This window comes from Tachyglossus aculeatus, chromosome 1 (genome assembly GCF_015852505.1).
Source record: "Tachyglossus aculeatus isolate mTacAcu1 chromosome 1, mTacAcu1.pri, whole genome shotgun sequence".
Lineage (NCBI taxonomy): Eukaryota > Metazoa > Chordata > Mammalia > Monotremata > Tachyglossidae > Tachyglossus > Tachyglossus aculeatus.
Window position 1 is genome coordinate 70,474,351 of NC_052066.1, and position 19,829 is coordinate 70,494,179.

The window sequence follows — 19,829 nt, forward strand, 5'->3', positions numbered from 1 at the left end:
GTACCAATAATATTTAAGACACATAATAATATGAAGAAACTAAATACCACTGGAAACATTAATAATAAACAGTTCAGAGTGAGACTGCTGTAACCCGGTGAACAAGTCTAATACTTATTGTAGTACTTACTCCTAAGTACTCTGTGGTGAGCAGCCTTTCCCCTGAGAGCTCGCCAAGTTGAGGATGCAGCACTTCATCTTTGTCCAGGCTGGACTCTATGACATCCCGGTCCTCCTGTTTCAACAAGACACCCAAGTGAGAATCCTGCAGTAAATTCACATATGTTTAAGAACGTGGTTGCCCTTCTTATAGCCATCCTCAAAGGCTAGGGAAGGCATCACTGTACATCGCTAACATTTCTAATAACACATTATGGACTTTCCTGAGTTTTCTAATTCTCTATTATTTCCCTCTAATACTTTTCCCTATAGCAACTCGAGAATTTATCCACCCCCCTGCCCCCAAACCTGTCATTTTCTGGCATCACACTCGATATTGATATTTTTTGATTCCCGAGGTAACAGATTCCATATGCCTTACCACCTGCCATGGAATGAAATGGCTTCTTCCTACCACTTTCAGACTTCAATAAGAACCCTCCAGAAATAGATCTGTGTTCACTCTGTCTGCACCCTTCATGATTTTTTGTAATGCTGACCTGGTTTTACATACTGAGACACCAGAAAAGCACAATGTTTAAATTTCCAAGCTGGACCGATCCTTTTCTAGGAGAGGGAAAACTGGGCACTAATTTTGGGATCCAAATTTCAGAGTCTAAAGGACATGTCCCTAACTTTAAACCTAAACTTCTCACAAAATAGCAGTAGCAGTAGTAGTAGTAGTAGTAGTAGTAGTAGTAGTAGTAGTAGAGGTATTTATTAAGCATACTGTTCTAAATCCTGGAAAAGATTATACAGTGGGAATTAGACACAAACCCTGTCCCTCAAGGGGCTCACAACCTATGATAATAGTAGAACATACTAGCCAAATCTCCTTTTCTAGTGGAAGCTTAGGGTACCTGAGAGTTTGGGAGAAGCAGTGTGGCCTTATGGATAGAACATGGGCCTGGGCATCAGAAGGACCTGGGTTCTAATCCTGGCTCCACCACTTGTCCGTTGTGTGACCTTGGGTGAGTCACTTAATTCTCTGTACCTCATTTACCTCATCTGTAAAAGGGCGATTAAGACTGTGAGGTCCATATGGGATATGGACTATGTCCAACCTGATCAGCTGGTATCTACCACAGGAACTAGTACAGTACCCGGCACATGGTAAGTGCTTAACAAATACCATATAAAGTACCTTCAGTACTGCAACAGAAATGCTAAAACATGTCAAAATACAGTTTGGGGGTTTTTCTCTTGAGGTGTTCAAAGACTTTCTCAAAATTACCTCAATGAACCACAATGAACTCCTTCAGGTAAGCTAGATCAATAATGGACTCTTTTTAGGCAGAGACAGTCGAGAGGTTCAGAGACCTGAAAATCAGTTGCCAAAGATCACCTGCTTCGAAACTAGCTTGGAAGAGAGTTTTAATTTCGGAGTTCCTACCGCTCTTCCCTCCTCGACAAGTTTGGAAATTTCTTCTTGGTATAGTCTAGCGTGAGCAGAGCTGAGATGGAGTGGAGAAAGAAGAGATTTTTCTTCAAGAAGAAATGAGGGTAGAGGCTGAGTGGGTTAGGAGGGCTAATAAGAGGTAGGGGGACAGTTTTCTTTTTCCTTCAGTTTCTCACTCATATATTGTTAGATTTGAAAACGGAGAACACAAAGACCTCTTGAACCTTACTCCATTTGCTCGAGGGAGAATTTCCAAGTGAGAAACAAACAGAGAAATACATCTATACTCCACTTTCCCTGCTGCTTATTAGCCCTCCTAATCCCCTTGGCCTCCTCCCTAATGGTTCTCTCTTCTGATTGAAATCCTAAATCCTAATGCTAATTCTCCACAGGCCTTCTCCACATATTGAGGCTTGAATTTATATTGGCACACAGTATTAAACACCGACAAAACATTCTCCACTCCCCATCTTCAAAGCTGTTCATACATCAAATCTTCTCCAGGAAGCCTTCCCTGATTAATATCTCATCTCCAAAGTCTATTTCTCCTCCACTGTAACTTCTGTATGTCCACCTCGCTTGAGCAGTTGGCTGCTCATTCCTCGCTCCCCTTCTCAGCGTGTTGAAAGAGCCCAGGCTTGGGAGTCAGAGGTCGTGGGTTCTAATCCCGACTCCACCACTTGTCAGCGGTGTGACTTTGGGCAAGTCACTTCACTTCTCTGGGCCTCAGTTACCTCATCAGTAAAATGGGGATTAAGACTGTGAGCCCCACGTGGGACAACCTGATTACCTTGTATCTACCCCAGCGCTTAGAACAGTGCTTGGCATATAGTAAGTGCTCAATAAGTATCATCATCATCATCATCATCTGTCTAAACTGTTGCTTCCCCCAATGTATAATTTATTTTAGGGTTTGTCTCCACAACTAGATTGTAAGCTCCTTGAGGACTGGGTTAGGGGCCACTATTGTACTCTACTGAGCATTTGGTAAATTGTTTTATGTAAAGCAAGCACTCAATAAATGCTATTGATTGATTGATTGATTCCTGACTTCAACTGCCCAGAAAAAAGCAGACCGGCATAGATGTTTGCTTACGGATATAAACGGTTGAGGCTGCCCCTGCCATAATCACCTTGGCCATTGCTGCTAAAAGTAAGAGGAGGGGGCTGCAGTGTGAACACTGTTCCCTAAAGTGCTTTACTCCTGCTGTTCAATTTGAAGTCTGCCTTAGCCACAACAAGATACAAAGCCTGACAACTGGAAGGAAAATGAGTGGAGGAGCGTCTGGAACCCTGTGTAACTTTGGGCCCCTAACTTAAGGGACAAAAGGTCAGAAAATGGGCAGAGAACCTGGCATCTGACTGGGAATTGTTGGAGGAAGCGGGAGAAGTTTGTTTGGTTGGGTGGGACTTGTTATGGGAAGGAGATTTGATGTTAATAAAATAGAGGATCTTTGTTGTATGGTTGTTCGCCTGCTGGAGCATGCTGTAACAGGATGACCCTGGCAAGACAGGCATCAGTGGGATGCTTCACTAGGAGATCAGAGCTGAATCCTGAGCCCACTGGTGGGTAGGGACTGTCTCTATATGTTGCCAACTTGTACTTCCCAAGCGCTTAGTACAGTGCTCTGCACACAATAAGCGCTCAATAAATACGATTGATTGATTGATTGATTGTCCCTCTGGCGCCTGTTACATTCTGTGGCGTATGGGCTGGCATGCTGAATATGGGAGTGCAGACCTCGTGATCGTATTAGTGTTTGACACTGAATCACTGAAAACATAGAGCATCTTTGGCTTCTAGTGGTATTCATTTTTGCTTGAGCTTAAAGTTACATTTTTTACACTCACGACTTGAGTCATTCCAGAGTCCTTTCCCGTCATCAGCGAGTCGGATTAGCGCACAGCCTCCTGGGCCTTAAGCCCCAGGGTTTGGGCTTAAGGGGCCTGCTGGATTTGGAATCCCCACCCTGCAACGTTATGTTACTGTTCTGAGGAAGTTTTAGTACAGTACTGTCACAAGAGGTTCGAGCCACTGCAGCGTGGCTCAGTGGAAAGAGCCTGGGCTTTGGAGTCAGAGTTCATGGGTTCAAATCCCGGCTCCGCCAACTGTCAGCTGTGTGACTTTGGGCAAGTCACTTAATTTCTCTGTGCCTCAGTTACCTCTTCTGTAAAATGGGGATTAAAACTGTGAGCCCCCCCGGGGACAATGTGATCACCTTGTAACCTCCCCAGCGCTTAGAACAGTGCTTTACACATAGTAAGTGCTTAACAAATACCATCATCATCATCACGCTTGGCATCTTTTAGCGACATACTGGGATGGCGGCTTGGAACCTGGAACCCACGCCCAAGCTACTGGTAAACCATCACCACAACTAAAGCACCTGGAACCATGGATGAGATATTTTTTTTTCAGAAGGGTTTTGAAGCTAGGGAGAGCTATGGTCAGTGGGATTTGAATCAATCAATCAATCAATCGTATTTATTGAGAGCTTACTGTGTGCAGAGCACTGTACTAAGTGCTTGGGAAGTACAAGTTGGCAACATATAGAGACGGTCCCTACCCAACAGTGGGCTCACAGTCTAAAAGGGGGAGACAGAGAACAAAAGCAAACATACTAACACAATAAAATAAATAGAATAGATATGTACAAGTAAAATAAATAAATAGAGTAATAAATATGTACAACCATATATACATATATACAGGTGCTGTGGGGAAGGGAAGGAGGTAAGATGGGGGGATGGAGAAGGGGACGAGGGGGAGAGGAGGGAAGGGGCTCAGTCTGGGAAGGCCTCCTGGAGGAGGTGAGCTCTCAGTAGGGCCTTGAAGGGAGGAAGAGAGCTAGCTTGACGGACGGGCAGAGGGAGGGCATTCCAGGCCCGGGGGAGGATGTGGGCCGGGGGTCAATGGCGGGACAGGCAAGAACGAGGTACGGTGAGGAGATTAGCGGCAGAGGAGCGGAGAGTGAAGGGAGAAGGAGTTACAATCTGAGTGGAGAAGTCACCATTTGGCTGTGCACATTCATTCATTCGTTCATTCAATTGTATTTACTGAGTGCTTACTGTGTGCAGAGCACTGTACTAAGCGCTTGGAAAGTACAATTCGGCCAACAAATAGAAACAATTCCTACCCAACAATGGGCTCACAGTCTAGAAGGGGGGAGACAGACATCAAAACAAATAAACAGGCAACAATGGCGTCAATATAAATGAATAGAATTATAGATATATACACATCATTTATAAAATAAATCGAATAATAATTACATACATCTATAAATAAGTGCTGTGGGGTGGGGAGGGAGGTAGAGGGAGGGAGTCAGGGCGATGGGGAGGGGAGAAGGAGCAGAGAAAAAGGGAGGCTTAGCCTGGGAAGGCCTCCTGGAAGAGGTGAGGAGAAGGTTCACGTGACATCGTCTGTGTCATGGGTCATATGGGAGCATCACAAGACAGGCTATTCTGGGTCTAAACTTCCACACACCTGGCCCTGACAACCATATGTTGTCCAGGTTTAGGGAAGAAGATGGGGCTGACAGTGGCATTCATTGATGAACAGAAGAATGAGATAGGAAAAAAAGAATGAAGAGATAGAAGGAAAAAATTCTCACAGATTCATGCCTCCAGGACTTAGTACATCAGATCTAAAGGCAGGGCAAGGAAACTGGCCACAAATTATGTATTTACTGAACTATAAAGCACTTTTTATTCTGTGGGGCAGGCAATTAATCAATCAAATTTACTGAGCGCTTAATGTGTGCAGAGGATTATACTTAAGTGCTTGGGAAAGTACAATACAACAGAGTTGGTAGATGCATTCTCTGCCCACAATGAGCATACAGTCTACAAGAGAGAAAGATAAGTTTTGTTGTTGTTGTTGTTTATGGTGCTTGTTAAGCTACTTAATATGTGCTACGCATTGCACTAAGTGCTCGGGTAGATACAAGCTAACCAGATTGGGCACACAGTCCATGTTCCACGTGGGGCTCACAATCTTAATTCCCATTTTACAGATGAGGTAACTAAGGCACAGAGAAGTCAAGCAGCTTGCCCAAGGTCACACAGCAGACAAGTGGCAGAGATGGGATTAGAACACAATTCCTTTAGCTTTCCAAGCTGCTGCTCTTTCTACTAGGCCATGCTGAGGCCAGAAATTATAGAAAGGTCAAAGCAGTTATCTGTTTTACAATCAGGAACTAACAGGTAATGTTAACTCTTCCCGCTCTTTAAAAGAGGGGCAAGCAATACAATACCAATTAGTCATTTTAGGTTGTAAAACCCAGCTTTCAGTTGACAGAATTTCTTAGTCTTTTGCCAAATACCTGTGGAAAGCAGTTGGAAGGATTCATCGATTCATTTGTAAAGTCACAGGTATGGGGCATTTTTACTTTAAGAATGGAATTTGAGCTCTTTGGAAGAAAGATGCTTCAAAAATCCAAAGACAATGCTATCACAATTCCTAAACTGCAATCTGGCGCTCTTTGTGAAGAACAATCTTTATTCCAAACGTATAAAATTGTAAAACAAAAAAAACAACCCAGAACAATATGTAATTATCAGCTTCTACGAAACTGAAATACGGTGTTCCACTTTCCAGATTTGCTGCCTTGAAAAAGAGCTCACACCATGACAAATTACGATTCTCCCTGAGGCAGAATGAGCACCATCATGAATTCAGTACGTTGTCAAATCCATCACAACACCTCCAGAATTATCCCCTTCTGCTCCCCCGCAACTGTTACCAACTGTTAGAGAAGCTGCGTGGCTCAGTGGAAAGAGCGCGGGCTTTGGAGTCAGAGGTCATGGGTTCGAATCCCGGCTCTGCCACATGTCTGTTGTGTGACCTTGGGCAAGTCACTTAACTTTTCTGAACCTCAGTTACCTCATCTGTAAAATGGGGATTAAGACTGTGAGCCCCACGTGGGACAACTTAATCACCTTGTATCCCCCCCAGCGCTTAGAACAGTGCTTTGCACATAGTAAGCGCTTAACAAATGCCATCATCATCATCAACCTGGAACACTGACTTGTTCTATTCCGCCTCAACTACGGCACATCAGCTTCCTCACTGACCTTGCTGCTCTAGCCTCTCCCCTCTCCAGCCCATCTTCATTCTGCTGCCCCGATCATTTTTCTAAAAAAGTCATTCCTCCTCAAACACCGCCAATGGCTACCCATCCGTCTCTGCATCAAAACAGAAACTCCTTTTTGACTTTAAGACACTCAATTAGCTCTCTCCTTCCATCTAACCTCTCTCCTATCCCACTACAACCCAGCACACACATTTCACTTCTCTAACACCAATATATCTGTCTTGTCTTATGCCGTCAAGTCGCTTCTGACCCATCGTGACACCACGACACATCTCTCCCAGAACCACCCACCTCCCTCTGCAATTGTTCTGGTAGTGTACCCATTGGGTTTTTTTGGTAAAAATACAGAAATGGTTGACCGTTGTCCCCTTCTATGCAGTAAACTCTCCGCCCTTGACTCTCCCCCATGCCGCTGCTGCCCAGCATGGGTGAGTTTTGATTTGTAGCAGATTGCCTGCCATTCACGAGCCACTGGCCAAGCCAGGAATGGAATGGGTAGGCCTCTGCTTGACTCTCCCTCCCACAGCCAAGATGGGAGAGTACTGGAAACTCTCCAGGTGTGACCCAGAGAGGGGCCAATGTACTTACTGTGCCTCAATCTTATCTCTCTCATCATCAAACCCTTGCTCATGGCCTTCCTCCTACTTTGAGCTCCTTCCCTCTTCCTACCTCTTCCTCTCACCCTCGTCCCCCTCTCCATCCCCCCCATCTTACCTCCTTCCCTTCCCCACAGCACCTGTATATATGCATATATGTTTGTACATATTTATTACTCTATTTATTTATTTATTTATTTTACTTGTACATATCTATTCTATTTATTTTATTTTGTTAGTATGTTTGGTTTTTTTTTTTTCTCTGTCTCCCCCTTTTAGACTGTGAGCCCAATGCTGGGTAGGGACTGTATCTATATGTTGCCAATTTGTACTTCCCAAGCGCTTAGTACAGTGCTCTGCACATAGTAAGCGCTCAATAAATAAGATTGATTGATTGATTGATTACCAGACCATTCCTCTCTCCGCCTTCAAAGCCCTATAAAAAAAATACCTCCTCTAAGAAGCCTTCCCTGACTAACCTTTCACCTCCCTACCCTACTCTCCTTCCCTTCTGTGTCTCTTGTGTACTTGGGTTTGTTCCCCTGAAACAGTTTGATACTCACTCCACTTGTATACATCTCCTTATACTCTGCTGCTTCCCCCATCTGCACTTTATTTTAATGTCTGTCTCTCCCAATATCTTGTAAGCTCCTTGAGGGCAGAAATCATGTTTACCGGTTCTATTGTATTGTACTCCCCCAAGTACTGAGTACGGTACTCTGCACACAGTAGGTACTCAGTAAAAACCACTGATTGACTGAATTAATTTCAGCACGGGACATTCTTCACAGTTACTAACATCAGGGACATTCTTCACAGTTACTAACATCACCTCTTAAAAATATGTAGACTCATGTCTTGATGTTAAAAAAGCTTTTGGTCAATCAATCACATTTATTGAGCGCTTACTGTGTTCAGAGCACCATAACTAAGTGCTTGGGAGAGTAAAACATAGCAGAGTTAGTGGTCACATTCCCTGCTCACAAGGAGCTTTCAGCCTAGAGGGACTTATAGGGTCATTCTCATTCCACCAGGAAGGATTGGGCCTAACCTTTTCCATGCAGAAAGGTTGTTTTCTTGCTATTACAGATCTCCACGAGGAAGATTTTATAACTTCCTCCTGATATCACATCAGGTGTCATGTAGCTGCAAAACTAGAAATAATAATAATTACGGTACTTGCTAAGCATTTATTACATAGCAAGGCACTGTTCTAGGCACTGGGGTAGATACCTGTATATATGTATATATGTTTGTACATATTTATTACTCTATTTATTTTAGTTGTACATATCTATTCTATTTATTTTATTTTGTTAGTATGTTTGGTTTTGTTCTCTGTCTCCCCCTTTTAGACTGTGAGCCCACTGTTGGGTAGGGACTGTCTCTACATGTTGCCAACTTGTACTTCCCAAGCGCTTAGTACAGTGCTCTGCACACAGTAAGTGCTCAACAAATACGATTGATTGATTGATTGATTGATTGATTGATACAAGGTAATCAGGTCGGACACAGTCCCTGTACCACATGGGGTTCACAGTCTTAATCCCCATTTTAAAGATGAGGGAATTGAAGCCCAGAGAAGTTAAGTGACTTGCCCAAGGTCATGCAGCAGACACGTGGCACAGCTGGAATTAGAACTAACTTCCGAGTCCATGCCATACTGATTCCCTGTAGGATCTTTGCTCCTGACATAGGAGCCGGCAGTTAACAGGGGCTAAAAATAGAATTCTGCCTATAAAACACTGCACTTTCACACCCTTGGGGAATTCTTCTGCTGATTTTAGTAGCCATTATACCTTGCTAAGAGAAATACCTCAACATTGATTGGACTATTTTCTCGTTTCCTGGAACTGCTTTTGTGGGTCACAGCATCTTTTGGGTGTGGTCATGGTACTGAAAATGGATTACAGAAGTATGGTTTACTCTCCTTTTAAATTAAGAAAAAAACCTTTATTTTCAATTAGGTTTCAGTAGGGAATTAATAGCTTGGAACTCGGATTTAGTTTATCTACTGGAATGAACTGCAGTTTGTGATTGCTTACAACTCAGTGTGCTCAGTCTTCTCTGCTTTCTTTTCCCCAGACATATCTTTCAAGTGTTATCCAAGACGATGAGGAAGCGACAGATTTTCTTGACCATTTTTACCTCCAAAACTACCCAAACTTTTGTTCAGAAAGCTCTCCTTTACCTTTGAGACACTTCAATGTCGGAAAACCACATAGCACAGCATAAGCTCTTAACAAATACCACAGTTATTAAGGTATAATTCCTCCAAGAATTATAAGCTCCAATCACTTTGGCTGTGTCTTCACAGGCAAAGAAAATGCAAAACTGGGCAATTATCTAGGCAATCGGTACCACCTAGAAAGTTAATTTTGCTCTTTTAGGCTAAACCATCAACTTTTCCTTTAAAAACAGGCTCTTCCCCGCCCAACATCCAAATAATCCAAATAATTGCCTTCAGTGTTCCACTTCATTTGGCTCTTGCCAACATAGCCTAAAACAAAATCAGATGTTTTGACGTAATGATGATGATGATTCTGGTATTTGTTAAGTGCTTACTATGTGCCAGGCACTATAATAACCGCTGGGGTGGATACAAATAAATAGGGCTGGACACAGTCCCTGCCCCACATGGGGCTCACTGTCTCATTCCCCATTTTATAGTTGAGGTAACTGAGGTCCAGAGAAGTAAAGCGACTTGCCCAAGGCCATGCAGCAGACAAGTGGCTGAGCCAGGACAGAAAACAGGAAATTAAAGTTCTTATTTGAAAACTTTCAGTAACCCTACATCATGCTTACACCAAAAAAGGGGGGGAAAGAACCCCATTTTCCCCTTTTCTTGACCCCTGAGTAGATCTCGAAGGTTCATTCATTCATTCAATCGTATTTACTGAGCGCTTACTGTGTGCAGAGCACTGGACTAAGCGCTTGGGAAGTACAAGCTGGCAACCTATAGAGACGGTCCCTACCCAACAGTGGGCTCACAGTCTAGAAGGGGGAGACAGACAACAAAACAAAACATATTAACAAAATAAAATAAACAGAATAAATATGTACAAGTAAAATAGAATAATAAATATGTACAAACATATATACAAATATACAGGTGCTGTGGGGAGGGGAAGGAGGTAAGGCGGGGGGATGGGGAGGGGGATGAGGTGGAGAATAATAATAATAAAGATCATATAAAGATACGACTGAGATTTTTCATTTTATAAACCAAAGACAGCATCTGAATTACATTATTAAAATATGACTTTGCAACAAATTCTTGGGGCTTTTGTCTTTTATCTTCTCTAGGTTCTGGGACTGTCAATGAATATCCGGGCAGGGAGGAGCTCAGCTCAGGGCAGATGTCTGGGTACTCTCTGGACCTACCCAGGGTCTTCTCTGCAGGCACACCACACCAGGACAATTTCTTAGGACAAAAAGTACTACGGAAGAACCCCTGCCTTCATTTCATCCTTATGAAAAGGCAGGACAGAAAAGTGAATAGTATTCCCCGATGGGAGTGATTATAATCGTAATAATGATAGCATTTGTTAAGCACTTACTATGTGCCAAGCACAGTTCTAAGCACTGGGGGGGATACAAGGTGATCAGGTTGTCCCAGTGGGGCTCACAGTCTAAATCCCCATTTTACAGATGAGGTAACTGAGGCCCAGAGAAGGTAAGTGACTTATCCACTATTCTCCCGTTCTTATAAGCCTGTAACCTCAGTGTTACGGTGTAATCGACTTCTCTCTCTCATTCAACCTGCATATTCAATCTGTCACCATATCCTGAGGGTTCAACCTGCACAACATCGCTAAAATCCGCCCTTTCCTCTCCATCCAAACTACTACCACGTTAATCCACGCACTTACTTATCCCCTTCTGCCTTGATTACTGCATCGGCTTCCTCACTGACCTCCCTAACTTCTGTCCCTCCCAACTCCGTCCTTATTTGACGCTGCTGTCCAAGTTCATTTATCTAATAATAAATAATAATAAAATGTCTTGTTCACATCTCCCCACTTCTCAGTTGCCCATCCACCTCCACAACAAACAGAAACTCCTTATTAACAGCTTTAAAGCACTCAGTCAGCTTGCCCCTGGAAGCAGCGTGGCTCAATCAATCAATCAATCGTATTTATTGAGCGCTTACTGTGTGCAGAGCACTGTACTAAGCGCTTGGGAAGTACAAGTTGGCAACATATAGAGACAGTCCCCACCCAACAGTGGGCTCACAGTCTAGAAGGGGGAGACAGAGAACAAAACAAAACATAATGGGTTCTAATCCCAGCTCCGCCACGTCTGCTGTGTGACCTTGGGCAAGTCACTTAATTTCTCTGAGCCTCAGTTACCTCATCTGTAAAATGGGGATTTAGACTGTGAGCCCCACTGGGACAACCTGATCACCTTGTATCTCCCCCCCCCTCCCCAGCACTTACAACAGTGCTTTGCACATAGTAAGCACTTAACAAATGCCATCATCATCATTATTATTATCTTATTTCATCGATTTCCTTGTACAGCCCAGCCCATACATCTTGCTTTTCCAGTGCCCACCTCCTCAATGTACCATGATCTTGTCCATCTTCCCACACACCCTTTGCCCAGGCCTTCCCTCGGGCCGGGAATTCCCTTCCCCTTCATATACAAGACATCACTTCGGCTTTCCCTACCTCCAAAGCCTTATTAAAAATCACATCTTCTCCATGAGACTTTGATTATGCCTTCATTTCTCCCTACTCACTCTCCCTCCAGTATCCCCTATGCACATGGAGCTGTATCCTTTACACATTTGAAACTCATTTCACCCTCAGTGCCCAGCATTTATTTTAATGTCTGTCTTTCCCTTTAGTTTGTGGGAAACTCTGTTTGAACCGGAGTCTCCCAAGGGCTTCGTAAAGTACTTTGCGCACAGTAAGCACTCAATAAATGCCACTGATCGATTACAAGATGATCTTCACAAATCGTAAAGGAAGGAATGAGATAATTCAGTAAGATAAAGAAAATGGATTTTAAGAAAGCAAATTTCCACAGGCTTTTTACAGCAGATTGGAAAGATTCAATAAAAGGAAATGCTAAGAGGCAAAAGAGTCCAAGGAAATGATCAGGAAACTTTTCAGAAGACAGTTCTGCAGAATTAGGAACAAACCATTTCAGGGCAGAAAAACCCAAAGGGTCTCAAACGTTATGCCAAGCTAGGAACTTGGAAGGGCTCTGAGGGACAAATGTGAAAGTTACAAGTAGAAATTGGGCCAAATCACTGAAAAACAGAATCAAGAAATGGCACGATTATCCCCCAGAACAGATTAGAAAAGGGACAGGCAAGGAGATGCAATTTTCATGAGATGCTAAATATACCAAATATTTTTTCAATTCTATTAGGCAAAAGAGGAGGATTAGATAAAATACCAACTCATGGTAAACAGGAAAGGTGATCAATCCATCAATCAGTCAATCACCAGTATTAATTGTACATCCTCTCTGCGCAGAATACTGTAAGCCCTTGAGAGTTAAAGGGGACAATATCCCTGCCCACAAGCAAGCAGATGCTAAAATAAATTTCAGCTTGAAGAAGTAAACTGGGATCTATACAGTCATAAATTAGGGATATAGTACCAGGTTAAGACTATTACTCCTATAAGTTCTTTGGGAAGTTGTGAGGACTTAACTGCTTCAGGGGCACAGGAAATGTTAAAAGTAGCTGTTGTGGGATATAAGGAGAGATGGTGAGAAATGAATCTGGGAAGGCCTCCTGAAGGAGATGTGATTTCAGAAGGGCTCTGAAGATTCTTTTAGACTGTGAGCCCACTGTTGGGTAGGGACTGTCTCTATATGTTGTCAATTTGTACTTCCTAAGCGCTTAGTACAGTGGTCTGCACATAGTAAGCGCTCAATAAATACGATTGATGATGATGATGATGATTGGAAATTTATCCTTTCCTGCCTTAACTCTGCCCTCTCCTCTGCCATACAAAACTATTTTTCTTCCCTTATTGACACCCATGCCCATCACCCCTGTCAGCTGTTCCGGACATTTAACTCCCTCTTCAGGGCCCCTGTTCCTCCCCCTCCTCCATCCCTCACCCCAATGATCTGGCCACTTAATTCATTAGGAAAATAAACACCATCAGGTCTGGGTTCCCCCAAATCACCCCTCTCCCTTCTCCATCCCCCCACCCCCACCCCCTCCTCTACTTTCTCATCCTTCTCTGCAGTATCTTAAGAGGAGATCTCCTCCCTCCTCTCAAGTGCCACCCCAACCACCTGTGCTTCAGACCCCATTCCCTCCCATCTTATAAAAACTCTCACCCCTTTCCTCCTCCCCTCCTTAACTTCCATCTTCAACTGCTCACTCTCCACTGGTTCCTTCCCCTCTGCCTTCAAACATGCCCACGTCTCCCCCATCCTAAAAAAACCCTCTCTTGACCCCACTGCCCCTTTCAGTTATCGCCCTATCTTCCTCCTACCCTTGCTTTCCAAACTCCTAGAGCAAGTCACCTACACTCACTGCCTCGAATTCCTCAACTCCAACTCTCTCCTAGACCCCCTCCAATCTGGCTTCTGTCCCCTACATTCCACCGAAACTGCCCTCTCAAAGGTCACCAATGACCTCCTTCTTGCCAAATCCAATGGCCCCTACTCCATCCTGATCCTCCTCGACCTCTCAGCTGCCTTTGACACTGTGGACCATCCCCTTCTCCTCAACATATTATCCAACCTTGGCTTCATGGACTCCATTCTCTCCTGGTTCTCCTCTTATCTCTCCGGCCGTTCATTCTCAGTCTCCTTTGCAGGCTCCTCCTCCCCCTCCCATCCCCTTACAGTAGGGATTCCTCAAGGGACAGTTCTTGGTCCCCTTCTGTTCTCCATCTACACTCACTCCCTTGGTGAACTCATTCGTTCCCATGGCTTCAACTATCATCTTTACGCAGATGACACCCAAATCTACATCTCCTCCCCTGTTCTCTCTCCATCCCTCCAGGCCCATATCTCCTCTGGGATTCAGGACATCTCCACCTGGATGTCCGCTCGCCATCTAAAACTCAACATGTCTAAGACTGAGCTCCTTATCTTCCCTCCCATACCCTGTCCTCTCCCTGACTTTCCGGTCACTGTGGACGGCACTACCATCCTTCCCATCTCACAAGCCCGTAACCTTGGTGTCATCCTCGACTCTGCTCTCTCATTCACCCAATACATTCAATCCGTCACCAAAACCTGCCATTGTCACCTTCACAACATCGCCAAGATCCGCCCTTTCCTCTCCATCCAAACCACCACCTTGTTGGTTCAATCTCTCATCCTATCCCAACTGGATTACTGCATCAGCCTCCTTTCTGATCTCCCAACCTCCTGTCTCTCTCCGTTTCAGTTTATACTTCACTCTGCTGCCTGGATTATTTTTGTTCAGAAACGCTCTGGGCATGTCACTCCCCTCCTCAAAAATCTCCAATGGTTGCCTATCGACCTTCGCATGAAGCAAAAACTCCTCACTATTGGCTTCAAAGCTCTCCATCACATCACCCCTTCCTTCCTCATCTCCCTTCTCTCCTTATACAGCCCAGCCCGCCCACTCTGCTCCTCTTCCGCTGCTAACCTCCTCACTGTGCCTCGTTCTCGCCTGTCCCACCATCGACCCCTTGCCCATGTCCTCCCCCTGGCCTGAAATGCCCTCCCTCCACACATCCGCCAAACTAGTTCTCTTCCTCCCTTTAAAGCCCTACTGAGAGCTCACCTCCTCCAGGAGGCCTTCCCAGACTGAGCCTCCCCTTTTTCCTCTGCTCCTCCACTCCTTCCCTCTGCTCTTCCCCCTTCCCCTCCCCACAGCACTTGTGTATATTTGTACATATTCATTACTCTATTTTATTAATGATGTGTATATATCTATAATTCTATTTATCTATTTTGATGGTATTGACACCTATCTACCAGTTTTGTTTTGTCGTTTGTCTCCCCCTTCTAGACTGTGAGCCCATTATTGGGTAGGGACTGTCTCTATCTGTTGCCAAATTGTACTTTCCAAGCACTTAATACAGTGCTCTGCACACAGTGTAGCACTCAATGAGTACGACTGAATGAATGAATGAATTGGAGGAGCTGTGGTCTGTCAGATTTGAAGGGGGGAGTGAGTTCCAGGGAGAGGAGAGGGGCAGGACCAAGATATTGGTGGGAGAAGAGACAAAAACTATTAACAGTAGTAGTAATAGTATTCATTAAGGGCTTACTGTGTGTAGAGCACTGTAATACCTGCTTGGGAGAGTTGGCAGATACATTTCCTGCCCACAAGGCATTGGCATACTGGCACTTAAAACTGGATTTTTGAATCTCTATGGGCCTTTGGCTGTGACCTTACTCCTGGGATAAATGTCTCCAGCTTCTCAGAAACTATTGGAAAAAGCTGAGGAAAAAAATTAACCCTTACCCGGGGCTAGTTATTTGGCAAAATACTTTCCACAGGGAAATTGTACTACAATTGGTCACCTTCAAGTTTTTTCATTTTTTCCCCTCAAAATAATGCCTAGAAATCTGTTTGTGAGGACCGTTCCCTTTTGACATTTATTTAAGGTTCGATGGTTGATAAATCCATAAGAAAACCATGGCTCAGAAAAATAGGCAGGACTTAAAAACCTGAACGCATGCATGTAAAAGGCATTTTTGTCAAATAGACAGAAAAAGGTCTATGGGCAGGACATACTCCTTAGTCCCTTAGTTGGGGAATTTGTTAAGCGCTTCCTATGTTCCAAGTACTGTGCTAAGCATTAGGGGCAGATACACTGTCTCTATATGTTGCCAATTTGTACTTCCCAAGCGCTTAGTACAGTGCTCTGCACATAGTAAGTGCTCAATAAATACGATTGATGATGATGAAGATACACGAGAAGCATATTCAACACAGTCCTTGTCCCAAATGGGGATCGTAATTTAAGAGCCCAGCCCCACAGCACTTATTTACATATCTGTAATTTATTTATTTATGTCTGTCTTCCTATTTAACTGTAAGCTCATTGTGGGCAAGGAACGTGCCTATTTGTTGTTATACTGTACTCTCCCAAGCACTTAGTGCAGTGCTTTGCACACAGTAAACGCTCAATAAATATGATTGAATGAATGAATTTCAAAGATTAGAAAGCTGAGGCCCAGAGAATAATAATAATAATGATGATGATATTTGTTCAGTGCTATGTGCCAAGCACTGTTCTAAGCACTGGGGTAGATAGAATGTAAGCAGATTGTCCCATGTGGGGCTCACAGTCTTAATCCCCATTTTATAGGTGAGGTAATAATAATATTAATAATAATAATAATTTATGTATTTTTATGGTATTGACACCTATCAGTTTTGTTTTGTCATCTGTCTCCCCCTTCTAAAAAAGGCACAGAGAAGTTAGGTGACTTGCCCAAAGTCACACAGCTGACAAGAGGCAGAGGTGGAATTAGAACCCATGACATCTCCCAAGCCTGGGATCTTTCCCCTAAGCCACGCTGCTTCTTATGTAACTGAGGCCCAGATAAGTAAAGTGGCTTGCCCAAGCCCACACAGCAGACAAGTGGCGGAGCTGGGATTAGAACCCATGACCTCTGACTCCCAAGCCCGGGCTCTTTCCCCCTAAGCCATGCTGCTTCTCGCAGAAGTTAGGCGACGAAGTCATCCAGCATGCAAGTGATGGAGTTGAGACTAGAACCCAGGACTCTGACTTCCAGTCCAATGATCCTTCCACTATGTCATGCTTCTATAATAATAATAATAATGGTGGCATTTGTTAAGCGCTTACTATGTGCAAAGCACTGTTCGAAGCGCTGGGGAGGATACAAGGTGATCAGGTTGTCCCATGTGGGGCTCACAGTCTTCATCCCCATTTTACAGATGAGGGAACTGACGCACAGAGAAGTGAAGTGACCTGCCCAAAGTCACACAGCTGACAATTGGTGGGGTCAGGATTTGAATCCACGACCTCCGGCTCGCAAGCCCGCGCTCTTTCCATTGAGCCACGCTGCTTCTATCAACTCTGTTATCGTGTATTCCAACAAGCGCTTAGTCCATCTGCACCCAGTTAGGGCTCAATAAATACAATTAATCAATTGATTGCTCTGAGCACTCAAATAATCAATTGTATTTATTGAATACAATTCAATATTGTATATGATTTTCAATACAATACAATATTGTATACAATATACAATACAATTCAATACAATATTGAATACAATTTTTAGACTGTGAGCCCACTGTTGGGTAGGGACTGTCTCTATATGTTGCCAACTTGGACTTCCCAAGCGCTTAGTACAGTGCTCTGCACACAGTAAGCGCTCAATAAATACTATTGATTGATGGATTGATTGAACACTAACCTTTATCCTTCATACCCTTCAGCCCCTACCACGGCGTCAATTAAGTGAGTGATGATGGCGATGATAAATGTCTCTCTCTCTCTCAGTTTACTACAACAGCACACCATACTTTGCGGGATTTGGCTTAAGTGGGATTCAGTTTAAGCATAATGTGCATTTTCCCTTTAGGTAAAGAGGTAGAGATGTAAATAGTAGCCACAGTTGTTACCCCCGAGGACAATCTATTAGTACTGCTAATGTGGAAAGGGGAGCAGACAATGTACTGGGCTTTTAGACTGTACTTTTAGACTGTGAGCCCACTGTTGGGTAGGGACCGTCTCTATATGTTGCCAACTTGTACTTCCCAAGCACTTAGTACCGTGCTCTGCACACAGTAAGCACTCAATAAATACGATTGATTGATTGACTGATTGGTCTGTCAGGATCAGTCGTAAAAACGGAGCGTTCACACCCTCACAAGTGCGTCATCTTTGACTCCCAAGCTGAGCTGAAAGTGGACTCTAGGATTCTATTATTTTATTGGCAGTCAATAAACAGCAACTAAATGACTCACTATGTTCCTTGGGCAGTACGGTTTTTATAGACTGAATTTACAACTAAAGATCTGAAATATGCGGGTTGAGCATGATGCTAAAACAGGCTGTTACCCCAGTCATGCATTCATTCATTCAACCACATTTATTGAGTGCTTACTGCAGGCAGAGCACTGTACTAAGCACTTGGGAGAGTACAATATAACAACAGACACATTCCCTGGCCACAACAAGCTTACAGTCTAGAAGGGGAGACATAAATTAATATCAATAAATTAGACCAAAAAATAATAATAATACTGATGGCATTTGTTAAGCATTTACTATGTGCAAGGCACTGTTCTATGTATTGGGGAGGATACAAGGTGATCAGGTTGTCAATCAATCAATCAATCAATCGTATTTATTGAGCGCTTACTGTGTGCAGAGCACTGCACTAAGCGCTTGGAAAGTACAAGTTGGCAACATATAGAGACGGTCCCTACCCAACAGTGGGCTCACAGTCTAAAAGGGGGAGACAGAGAACAAAACCAAACATACTAACAAAATAAAATAAATAGAATAGATATGTACAAGTAAAAATAAATCCTCCTTCCCTCACCCCCAATGATCTGGCCTCCTACTTCATTAACAAAATTAAATCCATCAGGTCCGACCTCCCCAAAGTCTCTTCCCCCCTTTCTCCAACCCCCCGGCTCTCAACACTCTCTGCTACTCTCCCATCCTTCCCAGCAGTATCCTCAGAGGAACTCTCCTCCCTCCTCTCAAGTGCTACTCCGGCCACCTGTGCTTCTGACCCCATTCCCTCTCATCTTATGAAATCTTTCGTCCCGTTCCTCCTCCCCTCCTTAACTTCCATCTTCAACCACTCACTCTCCACTGGTTCCTTCCCCTCTGCCTTCAAACATGCCCATGTCTCTCCCATCCTAAAAAAACCCTCTCTTGACCCCACCTCACCTTCTAGTTATCGTCCCATATCCCTCCTACCATTCCTTTCCAAACTCCTTGAACGAGTTGTCTACACGCGCTGCCTAGAATTCCTCAACAACAACTCTCTCCTCGACCCCCTCCAGTCTGGCTTCCGTCCCCTTCATTCCACGGAAACTGCCCTCTCAAAGGTCACCAATGACCTCCTGCTTGCCAAATCCAACGGCTCTTACTCTGTCCTAATCCTCCTCGACCTCTCAGCTGCCTTTGACACTGTGGACCACCCCCTTCTCCTCAACACGCTATCTGACCTTGGCTTCACAGACTCCGTCCTCTCCCGGTTCTCCTCTTATCTCTCCGGTCGTTCTTTCTCAGTCTCTTTTGCAGGCTCCTCCTCCCCCTCCCATCCTCTTACTGTGGGGGTTCCCCAAGGTTCAGTGCTTGGTCCCCTTCTGTTCTCAATCTACACTCACTCCCTTGGTGACCTCATTCGCTCCCACGGCTTCAACTATCATCTCTACGCTGATGACACCCAGATCTACATCTCTGCCCCTGCTCTCTCCCCCTCCCTCCAGGCTCGCATCTCCTCCTGCCTTCAGGACATCTCCATCTGGATGTCCGTCCGCCACCTAAAGCTCAACATGTCGAAGACTGAGCTCCTTGTCTTCCCTCCCAAACCTTGTCCTCTCCCTGACTTTCCCATCTCTGTTGACGACACTACCATCCTTCCCGTCTCACAAGCCCGCAACCTTGGTGTCATCCTCGACTC

At 44.2% G+C, this 19,829-nt stretch overlaps 1 protein-coding gene across 2 annotated transcripts in view; it reads right to left on the reverse strand.

Moving 5' to 3' along the window:
- Positions 1 to 19,829, reverse strand: part of ARMC9 (armadillo repeat containing 9) — a 260,953-nt gene that overhangs the window by 43,948 nt on the left and 197,176 nt on the right. For both annotated transcript variants that reach the window (XM_038768825.1, XM_038768738.1), the window contains one exon: positions 131 to 235. In XM_038768825.1, the coding sequence (XP_038624753.1) occupies positions 131 to 235 (105 nt within the window). The remainder of the gene's footprint in view (positions 1 to 130; positions 236 to 19,829) is intronic.